This window comes from Leopardus geoffroyi, chromosome B1 (genome assembly GCF_018350155.1).
Source record: "Leopardus geoffroyi isolate Oge1 chromosome B1, O.geoffroyi_Oge1_pat1.0, whole genome shotgun sequence".
Lineage (NCBI taxonomy): Eukaryota > Metazoa > Chordata > Mammalia > Carnivora > Felidae > Leopardus > Leopardus geoffroyi.
Window position 1 is genome coordinate 164,033,459 of NC_059327.1, and position 18,275 is coordinate 164,051,733.

General features: G+C 42.1%; 1 protein-coding gene across 11 annotated transcripts in view; it reads right to left on the reverse strand.

The window, feature by feature from the left end:
• Positions 1-13,691: 13,691 nt before the first annotated feature.
• Positions 13,692-18,275, reverse strand: part of DCUN1D4 (defective in cullin neddylation 1 domain containing 4) — an 86,350-nt gene continuing 81,766 nt past the window's right edge. For all 11 annotated transcript variants that reach the window (XM_045474094.1, XM_045474092.1, XM_045474093.1 and 8 more), the window contains 2 exons: positions 17,134-17,236; positions 13,692-17,025 (listed from right to left, as the gene is read on the reverse strand). In XM_045474094.1, the coding sequence (XP_045330050.1) occupies positions 16,970-17,025; positions 17,134-17,236 (159 nt within the window). In that variant the 3' untranslated portion in view covers positions 13,692-16,969. The remainder of the gene's footprint in view (positions 17,026-17,133; positions 17,237-18,275) is intronic.

Below are 18,275 nucleotides of genomic sequence, written 5' to 3' on the forward strand. Positions count from 1 at the left end.
CGTACGTGATGCCGAATGTCACATGACCACAACCGAGCCAATGATTCTTCTCCCTCTCTCGCTCTCCCTCTCTCTTTCTGCGGGATTGTGCGTGATTGTCTCCCATGTTCAGATGCTTGGCCTCAGGCTGCAGTGTTTGGCAGAAATCAGTGACGTTTCAGAATGTTGGAAGGTGACCACAACCGGCACTAGGGTATTTTTTGTCACTTCAAAGCACCTATGGAAAGTCCTTTGCTTTTCCATACAAAAGTAAGCTTAGGAATGCTTTGCTTCCTTCCAGGTCATGCTGCCTGCCTTTCCTCTGCTGCCTTATTGCCAGTTACATTAAATACAATATGACAAGAGTTTATTAATACTTTACTGTAGTCAACATCCGTGTGCGAGCATATACAATGGCCCCCATGTACAAAAAGATTCCATTGAGCCAATAGACAGCAGTGATTCCGTTAGTGATAGTGAAAGTCGTCCTACAAAATAACCCTCCTCTCTCTTGTCTCCCTCACATCAGCCACTAAGGGTTTCAAAGGTAAGTGCAGGCTAATTTGTTTATTTTCTTTATATTATGTATTTTCTTGATTATTTTGTATTATATTACAGTATTATACTCATTTTTATATGAATATTTTTGGGTTGTGGAATGAATCATCTTAGTTTCCATTATTACTTACGGGGAAATTCGCTTTGATATACAAGTACTTTGGATTACAAGCATGTTTCTGGAACAAATTATACTCATATTTAGTTTTGCTGTTTTGGTACTTTATTGGAAATCTATTAGGACCTACTTTTTTAACAAGTATATGGTTATTTTTGGTATTGTTTTGTGTACACTTAAAAAATTGCCTATTTTGAAGTTGTTGAAAGCAGTGTGCTATAGAAGTCAATTAGGTCAAGTTTGATAATTGTGCTGTTCAAATGTGGAATATCTTTAATGTCTGTCTGTGAGCTTTGTTCAGTTAGTGACAGAGGTGTGATAAAATCTCCAACCGTGTAGATTCGTCAGTTACTCATTTTGGTTCTGTCACTTTTGGCTTCTTATATTTTGAAGTCATCTTATCAAGTTCATAAGATTTAGAATTGTTATATTTTCTTGATGGATTGAACATTTTATAGGTATGAGAGATCCCACTTTATCTTCAGTAACATGGATTGCCTTGAAATCCACTTTGTCTGATGTTAGAATTGCTTACCAGCCTTCTCTTTGTTAATGTTTGCAATGACCTATCTTTATCTACCTTATTATTTAAATATTTTGGTATTTAAGATTTGCCTCTTGTAGGCAGCATGTAGGGTGGCCTCTTGTAGGCAGCCTCTTGTAGGGCAGTTAGAGTGGTGGTGTTATTCTGAACATCTTTAAATAGTGTAATTCATGCATTTACAATGAATCTAAATTACTGATATATGTGGGTTTACATGTACCATCTTAATATTTATATTTATATTATATATACCGTGTTTATCTCTTATTTTAATTAATTAGATTACTCCATGGCTTCCCTTTTATTAACTTGTCCTACATTCTTTACCATTTATATCAGATAGGATTTCAATTTAGCCTGAACAATTTCGTTTATTATTTCTCAGACTGCAAAACTGCTGGGAACACATTCTCTTGATTTTCAGTTATCTGAAATGATCTTTGCCTTTATTTTTGAAGGATATTTTCACTGGGTGTAGAAATTCTGGGTTAACAACCTTATTAAAAATTTATAGCCCACAAGGTGTTGGTCCAAGGTCTTCTCAATTTCATTGTGTTTGATGAGGAGTGATGGTTACTGAAATGGCTGTCCTATATACAGTGTTTTTGTTTATACCCTGCTACTTTTGTGATTTTCTCTTTTTCTTTAGTTTTCAGCAGTTTGACTATTATGTGCCTACGCACGGTTTTATTCATAATTATTTTGTTTTGGGTCTCCTGAACTTCTTAAATCTGTAAACGTATGTGTCGCAATAAATTTGGGGGAAATTCTAGTCTTTGGTTAGATCTTTGCTGTTGTCCCATAGATGCATGAGCTTCTATTCATTTTTAAAAAATGCCCCCCTCTTCTTCATGTTGGATTAATATCCATTAATCTATCTTCATTTATATTGAATCTTTCCCCCATGAATTTTTAATATTCAGGTATTGTATTTTTTACTCCTAGAATTCCCATTTGGTTGTGTTTTATAGTTCTTATTTCTCTCTTGAGATCTCCCATCTTTTTCCTTATAACAACTGTTTTCCCTTCTGATTTTGGAGCCAGTTATAATGTCCACTTTAAACTTCTTATCTACGAAGCCTAACATCTGGATCACCTCAGGACCAGTCTCTGCTGATAGTTTTATCTTTTGAGATTTGGTTATATTTTCTTGGGTCTTCATTATGATAAGTAAGTTGGGGTTGTATCCTGGATATTGTGATTGTTTTGTTGTGGAAACTCTGGGTTCTGTTAAACTCCTCCAAAGAGTGTTGGTTAATTTACTTAGATTCAAATAGCAAACTCTGCCTATTGTGTGGCACCTCAAAATGCATTTCAGTATTTTTATCTTTAGCTGTGCCACTTGCAAACTGTCCTGCATATGCAAGGTTTAGGGATTAGTTGAAGATTTGGGCAGAGTTAATACTCAGAATTTGGGACTTCTCCCTTTCTGGCTCTGTTTCTGGGATTCCTCCTCACTTTCTAGAGGCTGTGGTTGTCCTGAAATCTGTCTTCTGGTTATTTGAAAGACTGCAGGGTTTCTATGAAAGTTTTACTCTCCCCATGTGGTGCAGACTATGGCACAACTAAAAGCTAAAAAGCTAAACTAAACTAAAAGCTATAAAAAATGGAAAACCTTTTTTTGTGCCATTCTCTGAATCCAGGTGTCAACTTACCTTCAGATTCTGCCTGTTTTTGCTTACTCCCCAGTGCCCTCAGGTTATTTGTTTTTAATTTATTTACAGCACTTTATAGTTTCTACTCGTACATGTGGCTGCTTTTTAAGATTTTCTGTCCTTGTTTTTCTAGAAGTTTTACTCGTATGTTGCTTTCTATTTGTCCTCTTCAGGTATTTGCAGCATTCCTGAATTGGGACTTCTTGTCTTTCATTAGTTTAGGAAAATTCTTGAACAATGTTTTAAAATATTGCTTCTGGCACTTTCTCTGTCCTCTTTCTCCAGGACTAAAATTATTTGTATTTTAGACATCTTCCCTGTGCCATAAATCTCTGACTTGTCTCTATATTTTCCACTTCTTTTTTTTTTTTTTTTTTAATTTCTTTGGGCTTCAGTTTGGATTTTTTCTGACATATCTTTTATTCATTAATTCTGTCTTTGTTGGGTTTAATCTTCTATTAAATCCAATCCACTGAGTTATTTATTGCATCTATTAAATTTTTCAGTTCTAGAATTTCCATTTGATTCTTTTTTATAGTTTCCAGTTCTCTGCTGAAAGTCTGTCTTATAGATATAATTCATAGTTATTTAAAGTCCATGTTAGATAACACTAGTATCTCAATTTCCTATGAGCCTCTTATCTATTGGTTTTTCTCCTTTCTTAAAAAAAAGTCTTGTCCTTGGGGCACCTGAGTGGCTCACTGGGTTAAGTGTCTGACTCTTGATTTCAGCTTAGATCATGATCTTGAGGTGCATGGGATTGGTTGGGCCCTGCATCGGGCTCTGCACTGCCAGTGCAGAGCCTGCTTGGGATTCTTTCTCCCCCCCTCTCTCCCTGCCCCTGCTACACTTGTGCTTTCTCTCTCTCTCTCTCTCTCAAAAATAATCAATATGGGGCACCTGGATGGTTCAGTCAGTAGGGCATCTGACTTTGCCTCAGGTCATGATCTCATCATTTGTGGGTTCAAAGCCCCTCATGGGGCTCTGCACTGACAGCTCAGAACCTGAAGCCTGCTCTCCACAGAACCTGTGTCTCTCTCTTCCTCTCTGCCCCTGCCCTACTTGTGCTCTTTCAAAAATGAATAAACGTTAAAAAAAATAATAACAAACATTAAAAAGTCTTGGCCTTTTTGTTATTTTTGACTGATTAACATTTAACGAACATTGTGTATAGACAATGACGTTGTAGACATAAAGTTCTGTATGATATTTCTTTTAAAAAATTTTTTTAACATTTATTCATTTTTCAGAGACAGCGAGAGACAGAGCGTGAGTGGGGGAAGGGCAGGAAGAGAGGGAGACACAGAACGTGAAGCAGGCTCCAGGCTCTGAGCTGTCAGCAGAGCTGACAAGCCCCGATGTGGGACTTGAACTCAAAGACCACTGAGAAATCATGACCTGAGCTGAAGTCAGATGCTTAACCAACTGAGCCACCCAGGTGCTCCCTGTATGATATTTAATAAAAGAAAGATTATTTCAAGGTTTCAAGAGTCTTAAAGGTACCTAAATGTAGACCTCAAAAAGTGGAGCAAAGACAGCTGGGAAAATGCATTCTGGTCTTAGAACTTTGGGGACTAGAGCTGCTTCAACTCTCCCTCAGGGACCTGCTCATCTCCAAGCTGCTTCTTACTGCTGCTCTGGGTTAACCAGCTTTTACTTCGGACTTACTGACATATAAACCGTGTCAAATGACAATCTACCTCAGATCTTCACGACATTCTGGATCTCATACCCACCTATTTCCTCCTGACTGATTCACTAGTTTAGTTCAAATTCCTGAAAAAGAGAATATGAGAGGCTCAGCCAACAGATTGGTACCCGTCAGGAATGGTGTGTATTCCTGGTCTAGTCAGTCATAGCCGTAACCATAGGTGTGAACTCACATGTTCAAAAAGGGCAGCAAGATCAGGCTTGGAGGGAAGTCCCAGCAGAACCAAGGATCATCACATCTAGTATAGTCTGAAAGCACTGATGACAGCATCATTTAATTTTATGTTATTGTCTTCATCTATTAGCTTTCCTGAAGATAAATTACCTCATTGTTCTAAATTTGAATTCCATTTTTCGTGAGTGAATAGAATTTTACTCCACATATGAATAACCCATGGAAGATATATATTTTTTTTTCTTTTTTTTTTTTTCCAGAGAGAAGTTACATCTGAATCGGTCAGGCAGTGAGACCGAGGGCAATCACGTCAGGGATTGAGTTGATTCAGAACTGCGCTCTAGTCCTGTGAGTACTGGTCTATTTCTAGCTCATCCTTACTTGTAAACCCCTCTAGCTTCTCAGAGTCCTAATCGTTAAGTCTGGGGGTTTACCAAAGCCCATCCTCCTCAGCAGACTCTGAACTCGAATTTTATCACCCCGTATCAATGAGTCCTTCAAAAGACTCAGTGAGTCATGTCAGTGAGCCCTCAGCCTCTGCTTTCACTTTCAGAATGGACTATTTTCTGAAGGGAAAAAAGTGACCTCAAATACTACCTCATCTCTCTTGGCTTCTTTCTTCTTCTAGATCTTTGCCCAACAAATGTTCACTTCCTTAGTAGCCTTTCAATTCCTCAAGCAGATTCTAAAAATATCTTGCCTAACTTTTGAAGCTATCCTTATGAGGAAGTTGTCAAGACAGCCACTGTAGGAAGCAAACTTCATCTGCTGTCTACATACTTCCCAAGAATGTCACCAATTTATAATAAGAACTGGTCTTATTTCCCAGGACCTTTGGTCCTTCCATATTATAAAAGATTTTATAGCTAACTTTTACATTAATTGTTGCACCTGGTGGTTTTTCTCAAGGCCATTATAGCACATTCTGTCTTCTTGCCCCGTTGCCTCAGAGAGACCCCAAGTTTGGCCTAAGCAACTCATGAAGGTGGAAAAGCGTTATCTAGTGGGATATACATGTCCTCCTCTACTCCAGTCATCACTTTTTTTAAATGTTTATTTATTTTTGAAAGAGAGGTTGTGTGTGAGGGGGACAGAGGATCTGAAGCAGGCTCTGCACTGACAGCAGCGAGCCCAATATGGGGCTCGAACTCACAAACCATGAGACCGTGAGATCATGACCTGAACCGAAGTTGGACGCTCAACTGACTAAGCCACCCAGACACCCCACTTTTTTGTTTTGGATGAGGGTTGTGATTTCTCCCACTTTGCCTGGCACATGGGTAATGACAAGTGTTAACCTAATGGGATAGTTAGGACAAAGTGAGACATTTGAGTGGACCCTATTTACCACCATGACATGAGACTTTCCATAAGAAAAAAACTATCACCTCTCCCCTTGTTTCCTAATATGTCCACAGATCATTCTGGCTGGTCTTACACAATCACAACCACCAATGGCCAGGCTTCTCAAGAACTCTCCAGCTCTTATGCGAGCTGGACTTTCAGCTCTCTCATCAAACAGGAGACACATTTGGAAAGTGACAGGGGTTACCCAGCTATCATTTGATTTCTCACATTGAGGGCACCTTCAGAATATGTTTTCCAATCCTTCCACTTGACTATCACATTGAGGTACAGTCTCTCATCTCCTGAGGGACCTGATATTAGGACTCCTTGGTCCATGGAATTATTCCAGTTAGTCTCCAAAGCTTGGGTTTGCGGAGTACAGGGTTGGATAATGATGGGGAAAGTCAACCTCTGATTCTTTTTTCTCTATTAAATGTGTTACCATGCCAATGACGTCACAGTCCTGGTGGGGAGGCCCACCCAGATCCATTCTTCGGCTTCCTCCCATTACCATCCATTCCATTTCTAGATTGCTCCCCATAGGAGTGGTTGTCTCTTACCTAGTTAGGTTCTTGGTCTCCTACACTTCCATCCTCCAGAACATCCTTCAGGATCTCCTGTTTGTCAGGTGGGACTCTAGCCCTGGAGATGGCCCGCAGGAAGAAACTAGAGCACCACTGGGTGAGTCCTCTTTATCTAAGTAGTCATAAATTGTCTTTCTACCTTAGTATCTCACTCTCTGTAGAGCTTACTGTATTCTTGGGAACATCTGACCTCCTCTGATGTTTGTTCCAAATTAGTAAGGGATAGTCTGGTATTCCTCATATTGTAACTCTGAGGCACAGCGTGCCCTCTCATCCCACTTTTTCTTTTAATCTACCAGATGACCCATGCCAGTATCCCAGAATAATCACACAAATGTCATCATCCATTGTGCCTGCAGCTTGAAAGCCACAGAAAGCCACTGGCTGGATGGCACCACTCCAGTAACTTAGGAAGTTTCTCACGCTTGCCTTAGTCTTTCTCTGCTACCTTCTTACACATGAGGTCTTTCTGCCCAAGTGTGTTAACTCTTCACAGGGATTGACCACAGGGCTGGTCTGGATTTGAAGACTAGTAGGCATGGCATCTCAACTATGGAGACTTCCACTTTGTTTCACCACTCCTTTACCTAGAAAACAATGCAAAGTATATGCAAGCCTTCAAGGATACATGGTAGTTCAAACCAGTGGACATGGCGTCACTGGGTTTCCCTTACTTTTATTTCTCTCAAGGCAATTAGACCTATTCCTTAATCATTTCTCATTCTCCTCAGGGGCTCTTCCATACTTCTATCTCTCTCCTTGAACCTCCTGCTTCTCCCTTCCCTCTCTCAGTAGAAATCTTTGAATCAGTCTCTGCGATCAGGTCTCATAAGGTGACACCATTTAACTGCCCCCCCTCTTGTCTCAGGGGAAAACTGGTCCCTTGCCCTAAGTCTCCACTTGGCTGTAGGGTCGGTTCTTCCTCCTGTTTATCTCCAGTCCCTCATTCCATCACCATCTCCTTTCTCCCCTTTATCTTGAGAATAAAAAAGTCTTATACTCCACTTCAAGAAAGGAAGGAAAAGCAGCAGGTTCACTGGCCATAGTAACATGTAATAACTACTAGAACTGGTTTTAAACTTGTCCCTGCTGATCAATGACAGCTTTGTATCATCAGTACCCATGTGTGATATTGTGACTGATAATAAGAAATGTGTATTTGGTTTTGATCCCAGATCCTGGCATAGTTCCTAAACCCCTTGGAAATTCCCTAAGTGATGAGAGGATTATGATACCTTTGTAATGTTAATGAGGTGACTTTTAGAAAGCCCCTAGGTAACCTAAGGATGGGGTTGGCTTCCAGGGAAACTAACCATGTAATTAGAGAGTTGGAACCTTCAGTCCCACCCCCTTGCCCCCACGTCCATAGAAGGTCTGGAGATTGAGTTCAATTACCAATGACCAATGATTTAATCAATTGTGCCTATGTAATGAGGCCTCCATAAAAACTCCAAGAGACGGGGTCCAGAGAGCCTCCCGGTTGGGGAACTCATGGAATTTGGGGGAAAGTGGCACACTTGGAGAGCACAAAAGCTCCATGCCCCTTCCCACATACCGTTCTCTATGCATCTCTCCATACAGGTGTTCCTGAGTTACATCCTTTTATAATAAACTGGTAAATGTAAGTAAATATTTCTCTGAGTTCTATGAGCCACTCTAGCAAGTTAATTGAACCCAAGGACGGGATGTGGAAACCTCCAACGTGCAGGCAGTTGGTGAGAAGCACAGGTGACAAATGCTCTTGCTACTGGTGTCTGAAGTGGAGGGGGGATGTGGCGCGGTCTTGTGGACTCAGCCCTTAAGCTGTGGGATCTACCCAGGTAGACAGTGTCAGAATTGAGTTAAATGCTTAGTGGTGTTGGAAAACTCACACACATCAGACCATGCCTTTGAAAGCCAGCCCCACACTTCTGAGTTAGCCAATCAGCAATATTCTTATTCCAGTGACCTCAATTTCATGGCTGAAGTACAACCAATCCATAAACATTCCCACTTCTGAAAAACTGGCCAATCCCTGAACGTCGTGTGTTCCTAGAACTCGATAAAATTCGCAGGAGAGGGCCACCAATAACCCTATCGGAGACCCAAGCAGCCCACACAGGGCTCCCGTGCCTCAACTTTCCTCGTGGCAAACTTTTCTCTACACCACGTGGCCCCCTCAGCAAATTGTTGGAGGTGGACACATCCGAGTTGAATCCTCACTCTCCCCACCTTCCAGCCACGTGACTTAGCACAAGTTACGTAAACGTTCTGAACCTCCATTTCTTCCACACGTTTCCCATGACGGTCGAAAGGTGTCTCAGGAGGTGAGCATAAAGCATGTTGCCTGGCTGGCCGTCTTCTCTTCTGAAAGGAGCTAAATGATGTCAGTAAGCCACCAACTGGCCTTCCTGTCTTCATCCTTCAGATCCATCACAGCTTGCTAGCAATCAACTCTCAAAGTCCATGAACATACGCACGATATTCAGCGTCTAAAGTAACAAAGATGATTGTGTTGAACCAGAAAATCTAATTGTTTTCTGGTTCCCTCTCATGAGCCTGTCACCTACAATGTCATCTCATAGTGGTCAGAATTCAAAAAGTACTCTGCCTAAAAGACCCATAAAAGTCTATTCCCTTACACCCCCCCGATTTCCACGTTGGAGCAAGGGGCAGGGGGGAGGGGTGGTTGTGGGTGCCTTCTGGCAGCCTGTTCTCTTAACAGGGAGGGTGGAGGTGGGGTAGGGGGAGACCCAACTGCTTAGCTGCAAAGATTCTGACAGACTCCACAAAAGAACATGCTGTATGAAGACTGACTCAATTCTGATGACGCGGAGAAAGCAGAGGCTCTCTGCTAGCCTGCGTGTTCTCCCTGCTACTGAGACTTGGCTCTCTGAAGATCTGTTAGCAGGCGAACTCCCCGCTTTCCGAGCACTTGTCCATACCTTGGTCCCGCTTGCCCCACTGCTCCCCACGGAGGTTCTCCTCCCCTAAGTCCCTCTGCCGTATTGTCAGACCCTTCTCACCTCCCAGCATCTCAGCTTCCCACTCCCCATGCTGAACCTCGGGGGTCTTCCTCCCAGGAGTGTCCTCCCTTCTGTGGAAAATGCCTAGTGGCTGGGCCCCGGGGAAGGATACTGTTGGAAAACTGACCCTGCCGTGCCCCTCCCGTGCCCCTCCTGTGAAGAGCGGGCTGGGGTGCTCTGCACCAGTTCCCTCCATCTGCTGAGTGGGCAGGCTCAGGGCCGATCTCCAGAGGATGGCAGAGGGCTACGCCCTCTGTAAGAGGGCAAAGGGAGCATCTCACACCTGCTAGAAGCCTCACACTGTGTGCGAGTTTTCCACCACAGTCAGCCTTCCCCAGAGTGAACTTTGGGACTCTGGGAAGGTGTGCCTCCACCAGGAAACACGCTTGACTGTCCCCCTGCTTGATTGTAGCTGCCTCAGTACATTCCTTATCATTTGTCAGGAGATACTTCTTCTGTTGACATCTTTTCATCAGTTGTATTGCTACCTCTTGGTGACAACCGCAAACTCCTGTCCTGAAAAGCCTAATCTAATGCCGCCCCTATTGCTATCTTTGCATACACGACTAGACGCCCCCCAAGAGCTCTCCTCGGCCAAGTCCCCACCTATCCCTATAATGCCCTACTCTCCAGAGGAACTCTAGGCTCCGACTGAGCTGGCGTCTTTCTCATCTACCATTTATTTGTAAGTGGCTGATGCCACTTACAGCCAATGGGCACAAGACCCCCAGGTCCTTTCCAATTCTTCAGTCTGGTGATTTTCTATTTACTCCAGTCCCCACTCTGCACTTGCACGTTAATGCCCGTGTTCCCAATTTCACACAGGAGCCCTGCCAAACATATAAAGTTTGTTGATACAATGATTATACTGAGAATCTGAAAATCAACCTTGATTAGAGCAATAAAGGAGGAATAAGAACTTGAAGCGTTTATGAGCACTCTGAGACATGCAAAATAGGTTGCTAAAATGCACGTATTAATCTATCGGGATCATGTGTGATGGAATCACAACCCTCGTCCAAGTCCCATTCTCAAAATGGAGTGGGTAGGAGCCCCCACGGGCAATGAAGCCAAAACACGTAAGAAGCAAGGAGACATGAAATGCAGTGGCCCTTAATATACTATTGAAAGTTGGCCAACACTTTTTGGTGAATTCGCTCACTGGCTGTGAGTACAGCTGCAGCTCTCCTTTATCATCACATTTATCCCAAGATTTCTAGAAAACGCTAGCTTGAATTTCAGATATTCAAATGTAGGCAATTCTGAGATGTCTCTGGAAAAACACAAACGCTCCTCAGCTTGCTTCCTTCCTGCCCTGGTTCTTCACAACCCACATGCTTCAGGGAGTGATTGCAAAGGAATTTTTTTCAAAGGACTCAATACACTTGTCCGGGAGAAGAGATTTACATTTTAAATGATATTTTAAGACATTTCCATTTAATTACTACAGACAATTTCTGTTTTTCGGTCTCCGATTATTATTCTCAGCATAGTCTACTTACTCACCATAATTTCTAAGCAAGTACTTGGACACACGGGATGATTTTATTTTTTGTTACGGCAATTGAAGATAAACGTTAGGAACGAATTCGCGGGGGGGGGGGGGAACCCAAACTATTTTTTGCTGAATGGGCCAAAAGTGGTAAAAGTGGTCTATTTTGGATTATCTTCTGCCCTAAATGCTTAGATAAGTAGACAGGGCCAGCAAGCTTGATGTGTTCTTTCCTTACGTGATAGGTTTGTTTCCTCCCTAGCTGTAACTAAGTTCCACTGGCAATTCTTCTCTAAAGGAATCATGAAAGCTTTTCTCTCACCTTCTGCCTGAAAGTTATTCTTCACACTAAGATTTGGGGATAACGTTCAAACGAGTCATATAGGATGATGTGATGCATACTGCACCACAGAGAACACGTCCTGCCTCCCTGTTGGTTCAAAGAAATCAAGAAAGGTGCTGTCCAGAAGTAGCTAATTCTCTTCCTCACTTCTGTAGCCCTGGGGTGGACTCGGTGACCTTCGGTCTTTTCCTGTGGGTGTTTGTCATTTTTCAGTTCACTTTCCTCTTCATCCCATTATTGCAAAAAGTGGTCTTTAAAAATGCTCTTCCTTTGAAGCAAACTTCTATAAACTTTTTTTTATTTTTATTTTTTGAAGTTTATTCATTTTTGAGAGGGGGTGGGAAGGGACAGAGAGAGAGAGAGACATAGAATCCGAAGCAGGCTCCAGGCTCCGAGCTGTCAGCACAGAGCCCAATGCAGGGCTCGAACTCATGAACTGTGAGATCATGCTCTGAGCCAAAGTTGGGCGTTTAACCGAATGAGCCACCCAGGTGCACCCTGTAACCCTTTTTCCTTCGGAAGTCTGCTGCAACGCACCTCAGCTGGGTTTTTCGTCTTGAGCAGGCATTAGTGATTTATTCTCTCCCCAGTCTACCCTGTTTGTTACATTGCTGGAGAACTTTATTTCAATTCCTCTGAATTTTTTTAAATGTTTATTTTTGAGAGAGAGAGAGAGAGAGAGAGAGAGAGAGAGAGGGAGAGGAGGAGAGGCAGAGACAGACAGAGAGAATCCCAAACAAGCTCCATGCTGCCAGGGCTGTCCGACGTGGGGCTCAATCTCACGAATGAGATTGTGTGTGACCTGAGCCGAAATCAAGAGTTGGATGCTTAACCGACTGAGCCACCTAGGCACCCCTCAAGTCCTGTGAATTTTCATATAGACTAGTATTGCCCAGAGAAACACATCTCATATTCCTATTTTGTAGCACTGGATGAAGCGGCCTGTGGTCTTCTGCTGTTTGCTGTATCCCAGGTTGGGTCCTCGGTCCTAACACTGGCCACCTCCCACTCCTTACTATCCATATAGAATTAAGCTCTTCCCTTCATTCCACCCACTGCCTTTGTAGGTGTCTGCAAGAGTATCTTCTTGATTTGATCCTCAGCTTTTGGTCCAAATTATCGTTGAAACACCATCGACAGCACCAGTTTAAACAGAGTACGTCTGGATTCTGTATGATAGGAATCTTGTCTTCGACCTCCGGTCTTACTTTCAAGCTTCTGGGAGTCTTAAAGTCTGGATCAGTCCTTGAGGATCTTCTCATCTTTACGCGAGGTTTCTTAGCTCCTGGCAATTCTCTGCCAAGTGCCAACTGTGTGACTTGCTTCCTTCCGCGTACATTTTCCGGGCACCCACTCCGGGCCAGAGGTCCTGCCATCAGGGAGCGGATATTCTAACGTGAGACACTTTCAGAGAGCAGTAACCAGGACTGACACACGCTAGAGACTAACCGCACGGTAGCGCTGGAGGCAGCGCTGGAGGCTTCCGTCCGTCTCTGGCACACAGTAGACACTCCGTTATCCGCTCGGTATTTTAGAAATATACAACCATGCGGTTGTAGATCTTCTTATCACAGTTTGGCTGAGGAGCGTTTGTACTGTATCTGGAACCGTTCTAGCTTAAAAGAGACTAAAGAGGAATGACAGCCAGACTCAACGCTTTCCTCCAGATTACGAAAACAAAATTGCTATCAAGGCCAATATCGGTACAAACAGAGAGATTTTAATCTGTGCTGTATATTAGGTAATAGTCTTGGGTCAATGTTAAATTTCTGGAGTGTGATCACTGTATTGCGGTTATAAAAATGTCCCTGTTTCAAAATTTGAGGTCTGGAGCTTCATAATGTAATTTACTCTCAAGTTCAGAAACAAGCGTACCTATCCACAGAGAAGGGCGTATGCACGCGTGTGTGTGCGTGCGTGTGCACACACCCACACACTCGGTGGTACAGAAAAGGTGGCAAAATGTTAACGAGCAGAAAATCTGGGTGACAGGTATATGGATGGGTGTTCACTGTATTCTTCCGTGTTTTTTTTCTGTAGCTTTGAAATTCTTTAATATAAAGAATTGGCGGGGGGGGGGGCGGGGAGAGGAGAAAATAAAAGATAAAAATACTCTGGAACTACCTTCAGTGGTTTTTGAAGCAAGAGCCCGGGGAAGTGAAGAAAGAATTGACAAGTCAGTTCTGAAACCAAACACAAATACTTTTTATTTATGGGATATCATTTTACATCAATTCCATGAAAACCTAAAACCAGTTTGCTGTACTCAAGTTAGGTGGCATAACAGTATTGTAGTTAAGCTGGAGTCACAGGACTTGCACGCGTTTATGGATGTAATGCAAATACTGACGACACGAAGCGTTCACAGTTACAGGTTGGCTGCTGTCCACTTAACAGTAACCCCCAAGGGAAAGGATTCTATGATAAAAAGCAACCCATGTTTTGGTCTCATTTACAGACACCCAACGTTTAGTTGGTCAATGAATTCTATACATTTATTATACAACATATGAAAGAATAAAAGATAAGGCTTACAGAGGTATTTTAGCAGTTGTAAGAATAAAAACCAAGGGCACAAACTAACTTGGAAAGCTTTCTGTATAAACTTCAAAAGCACTGTTAAAATGGAGACTTGAGAGGCAACAGATGTCCGTTGTTAAATGAGAATCTAGAGGGGTGTCTGGTCAGATTTTGTAAAAACTTAATTCAGAGTTCACGTTTCAAAAAAAGCGGCACGTAACGTTACAGTGGGTGTTCATGGCAAATCAAATCATGAAACTTCTGACCTACCAGGAAACACCGAAAAGTTGTATTCCATGACAACGGAGTATTGCAATGTGTAGTTCAAAACACAGTGGAAAGAGAGAAAAGGTGTAGACAGGTAAGAAAGAAAAACCAGAAGAAGGCACCCTAATTTCTTTAACATTAACCACTAAATAAGTGTCTGATGACTGCTCAATTTTATGTAACTTGGGAACATTTTTAAGAGAAAAGTATCTTATTACTCATTTGGCCCCTTTTCTGCTCCCTAGAAACAAGTGCTGACTGCATAAAATCAAGAACTGAGGGCAAGCACTCCACAGTCACAGAGGCTTATTTTTCAAGGAAGTTTGAAAATTATTTGGAGTTTTCTAAATATGCAAGATTATCATCACGTTGGAATACCTACTTTCACATTCTGTACCACGAACAGTTTTCACTCGGGTTTTCCGCCCATCATCAAAATGGTCACTATGGATGAAATGTAACGTCTCCCCATAACAATCCTTTTATTTTAGGATTAACTGTGCTTAGTGTTTAAAACATTCTCCAGTTTCTAACAATAACTTTTACAACAACTTTATCTGTGATTCATACTTGTTTAAACAAAACTGTAATTGATCAAATTTAGGAACTGTGGCCATTTAAGTGTGTTTTTTGTTTTTTTAACTTTACAGGATACTTTTGGAAACAAATCAAGCTCTTCGCCAATTCAGACTTGGCGATGGCCAATCGCCACTGGAGTAACAGGCACCCGTTGGAACGGAACCCCTTGCAACACGTCGGTCCCAAGAGCTGTGCTTGCCATCAACACCTTCTATGCTTCTCAGGTATTAATTTGTGCAAACTGGTATGAATTTGTAAGGTAGAAGTGAGTCTACAATTCCGAAGCAAGGAATGATCAAGTATGCTTAATCACTACAGAGTTTTTCACACTTCTGGTTTATTTCACAGCAAACCAAACATTTCTATTTGGTAGAAAAAGGAAGTAATTTCACTCTACCATATCATGATTTTGTATATGCACACACACCGTATATACATACAAAATTTCTGTCTTTGGTGGTTCAGTTAGGGAAAAAAATAATATGAAAATCTGAACACTGTTTGCAAATAAACTGTGAAATAGTGGTCAAGAGTAGCATCGTCTGTGTGCTTTACTCATTTAATGCCATTTAAAGGTTCACATTTAATCCAAAAGATTTTTTTGGCCAGATTTTGAAAGAACCCAAACCTCTTCCAATCATTATTTAATCATGGATCCTGCTCACATCTATAGGATTCATTTGTTCAAATGCACCATTAGCTTTTTACTTGGTTTATATCATTAGACTTTTACGTTTTCACAAAACTTTAGGGACTAAATCAGGCATTCAATAGCACCAGTTAGTTGAGGGGAAACATGTTACCTAAAAATTTCCTCAAGAAGGGTAAGGCAAGGGGGGGGGGGAGGTGGGGGGGGGGCAAAAAAAAAGACACAGCATACAAACCCCCAAATACCGTCCTGTTTACTCTTGTTTCCTCATCCACATAAATAATGGCTATCACCTTTCTGTACAAATTACCCAGGTAATGAATGACGAGTGGCCCCTCCAGGAAAGGTCCTACTGCGTAATAAAGTTAGCTCAATGCTGGTGGTTTCGTGTCCACTGCCTGCAATGGACATTCTGCCAGGGAAAGCCTAGCATGAGAGAAACAAAACGAAACGAAACGAAACCTCTCGCTTACAGTAGAGTTCTTTTTCCAAAAAACTAGAAAATTAGACACCGTGAAAGCTTAACTGAAAATCCAAACCACAACTAAAAGTGCTCTGCGGTGACAAACTGCCAGCGAACCATTCGGCTTCCGCGGAGGAGGCGAAATCAAGGTTACCTCGAATGGCACGGGAAGCATCGGCAGAGCCAACACTGACTAGGAGAATGCAAAAGGAGAAACAGAACCGCTAAAGGAAGTTTACGGGAGTTTCCAGCTCTTTTCAAGACGTGCGATTTTCATTTGTTCACGTGTACCTATATTCGAACTACTGTGGCTTTAACATCAGAGGATAAAATCCCACACCTCGCATGGTGGAAAGGCTTGTGGCATGGTGCGTGTCTGTATGTTCAAGTAATTAGAACTTCCGTCGTTTAAAAGCACTCATATTTAAGTAAACCAAATTATATTTGGTATATGCCTCTGAAAATTTATGACTCCCACCTGCTTCATGAAAGTTGGCCTCTTAAACAAGAAGGTTAATTCAGGTAACATTTGCTTGTGGTAACAGTTGTTCTCTCTTGTTTTCTGAAATGCTACATTTGAGACCAAATAAAGTAGAATTGGTTCGTCTGAAAAAAGGGACTAAGAAATATGCCACAAAAATTATTTTTACAATACAGTTTTGCAGAAATAATCTCTAGGTGAAGCTTTTTCTTTTTATACACATATACAAAATTTAAACAGCAATATACACATCATCACAGTGAGGACGTTGGCAAATTCACCAATCTGTAGTGTAAATACAAACCGCAAAGCAGCCTTCCAAGAGAACAATGCTACACAGCAAGCAGAGCTGACCCGTTCAATAGCAAACACCACAACGTCCCTGCAGAAGGGAGACAGTGCAAGAAAAGCAGCATGCGCTTGGATACAAACAGCAATTTATGGCTAATGGTTGACATATCTGTGGTAACAGTGACTCTCTCGCTGCTATGCATAAAGTCCTAGGACATCTGTTTGTCTTTATACCACTCCACAAACTCGTCCAACAAAACTGGCCCTAAAGAGAGAGAGAAAACAACACGGCTATGAGGCTCTTCCTCACAGGGGGACGGATGTGCGAATGCACGGTGGTGGGGGTGTGAGGGCGCCCAGCGCCGGTACTTACACGCTCCATCTTCGTCGTAGTTGCTGAGGTCAAGGTTAATTGTCCTGCTAAACTCTAGCACATTGCACCACTGGTCTTTGTTAATAACTTTATATTTTGATTGCTGATGGAGGGAAAAGTAATATGAATTACCGACACTCAGAATTAACAAATGGCACGGTTTCAACTGCTGTATGAATCAACATAATCAAGTTCACGAAGGTTAACTCTTTCCACTTGAGGGATGTTAAGCACCAATCCAGGACAAGGATGAGAGAGAGCAAGAGAACTGAAGATGACAATTTGCATTAGAAAAATATTATGAGGGCTCAACACAAAATGACAAGCACATCAAAGAAACGTGATTTTTGTCCCTAGAAGTGAAATTCCTAACCTGCAGAAGTCCTTTTACAAAAAAGAGGTAATTAACCTACTTCACAGAGATACTGCAAGAATTAAAAGAGAGAATTCACGTAAAGTACTTCACTCGGTGCTTGGCAGAAAGCAGGGGCCAGAGAAAGAGCCGCTCCCACGAGTAACGCTGTCCTGAGCGGCACGGCTCACTGCCGGGTGTCAGCACAAAGTACACACGGCAGCGACTTCCTCTATGAGAACTTACGAAGTGCTACCAGCGGTCTCAGAGCTAGGTGCTCTGTCCAGCCACTGAAGAAAGTTACTGTTCTAACAATTCAAAACTTGAATCTGATCACAAAAGTAACAAATCAAGGATACCCATGAAGTGGTTTTTCTATTCCTCTTAGACAAGAAATATGCCGCAGGTATATTTTAAAGTACACGATTCCTGTAGAAAGACTGAAAACTAAAACCCAGATTCAACGGCTTTGGAATCCTAACCACTAAAAATCAGGAACACCGGAAAACAATACAAGTACATCAAAAAGCAAAGAGCTGAGCCAATGGTTTTGAGGATGCAAACACAAGAGAAACTCAAATGAAAGGATCGCTGTGTCCTTTGAAAAGAAAAAAAGCAAACTAATGTAAAAGAGAGAACAAAGCACAGACTACAAGTTGAACTTTCTAAGCAGTGCAGAGCAAACATCGGTCACGGAAACAGTTGAAGATGCTTCTGGAATTGTGCAGTCAGACCTGCCTGCGGCAAGGTCTCTCAGCTAAAACGCACCTCCCACTCAGGCTCAGTCTCC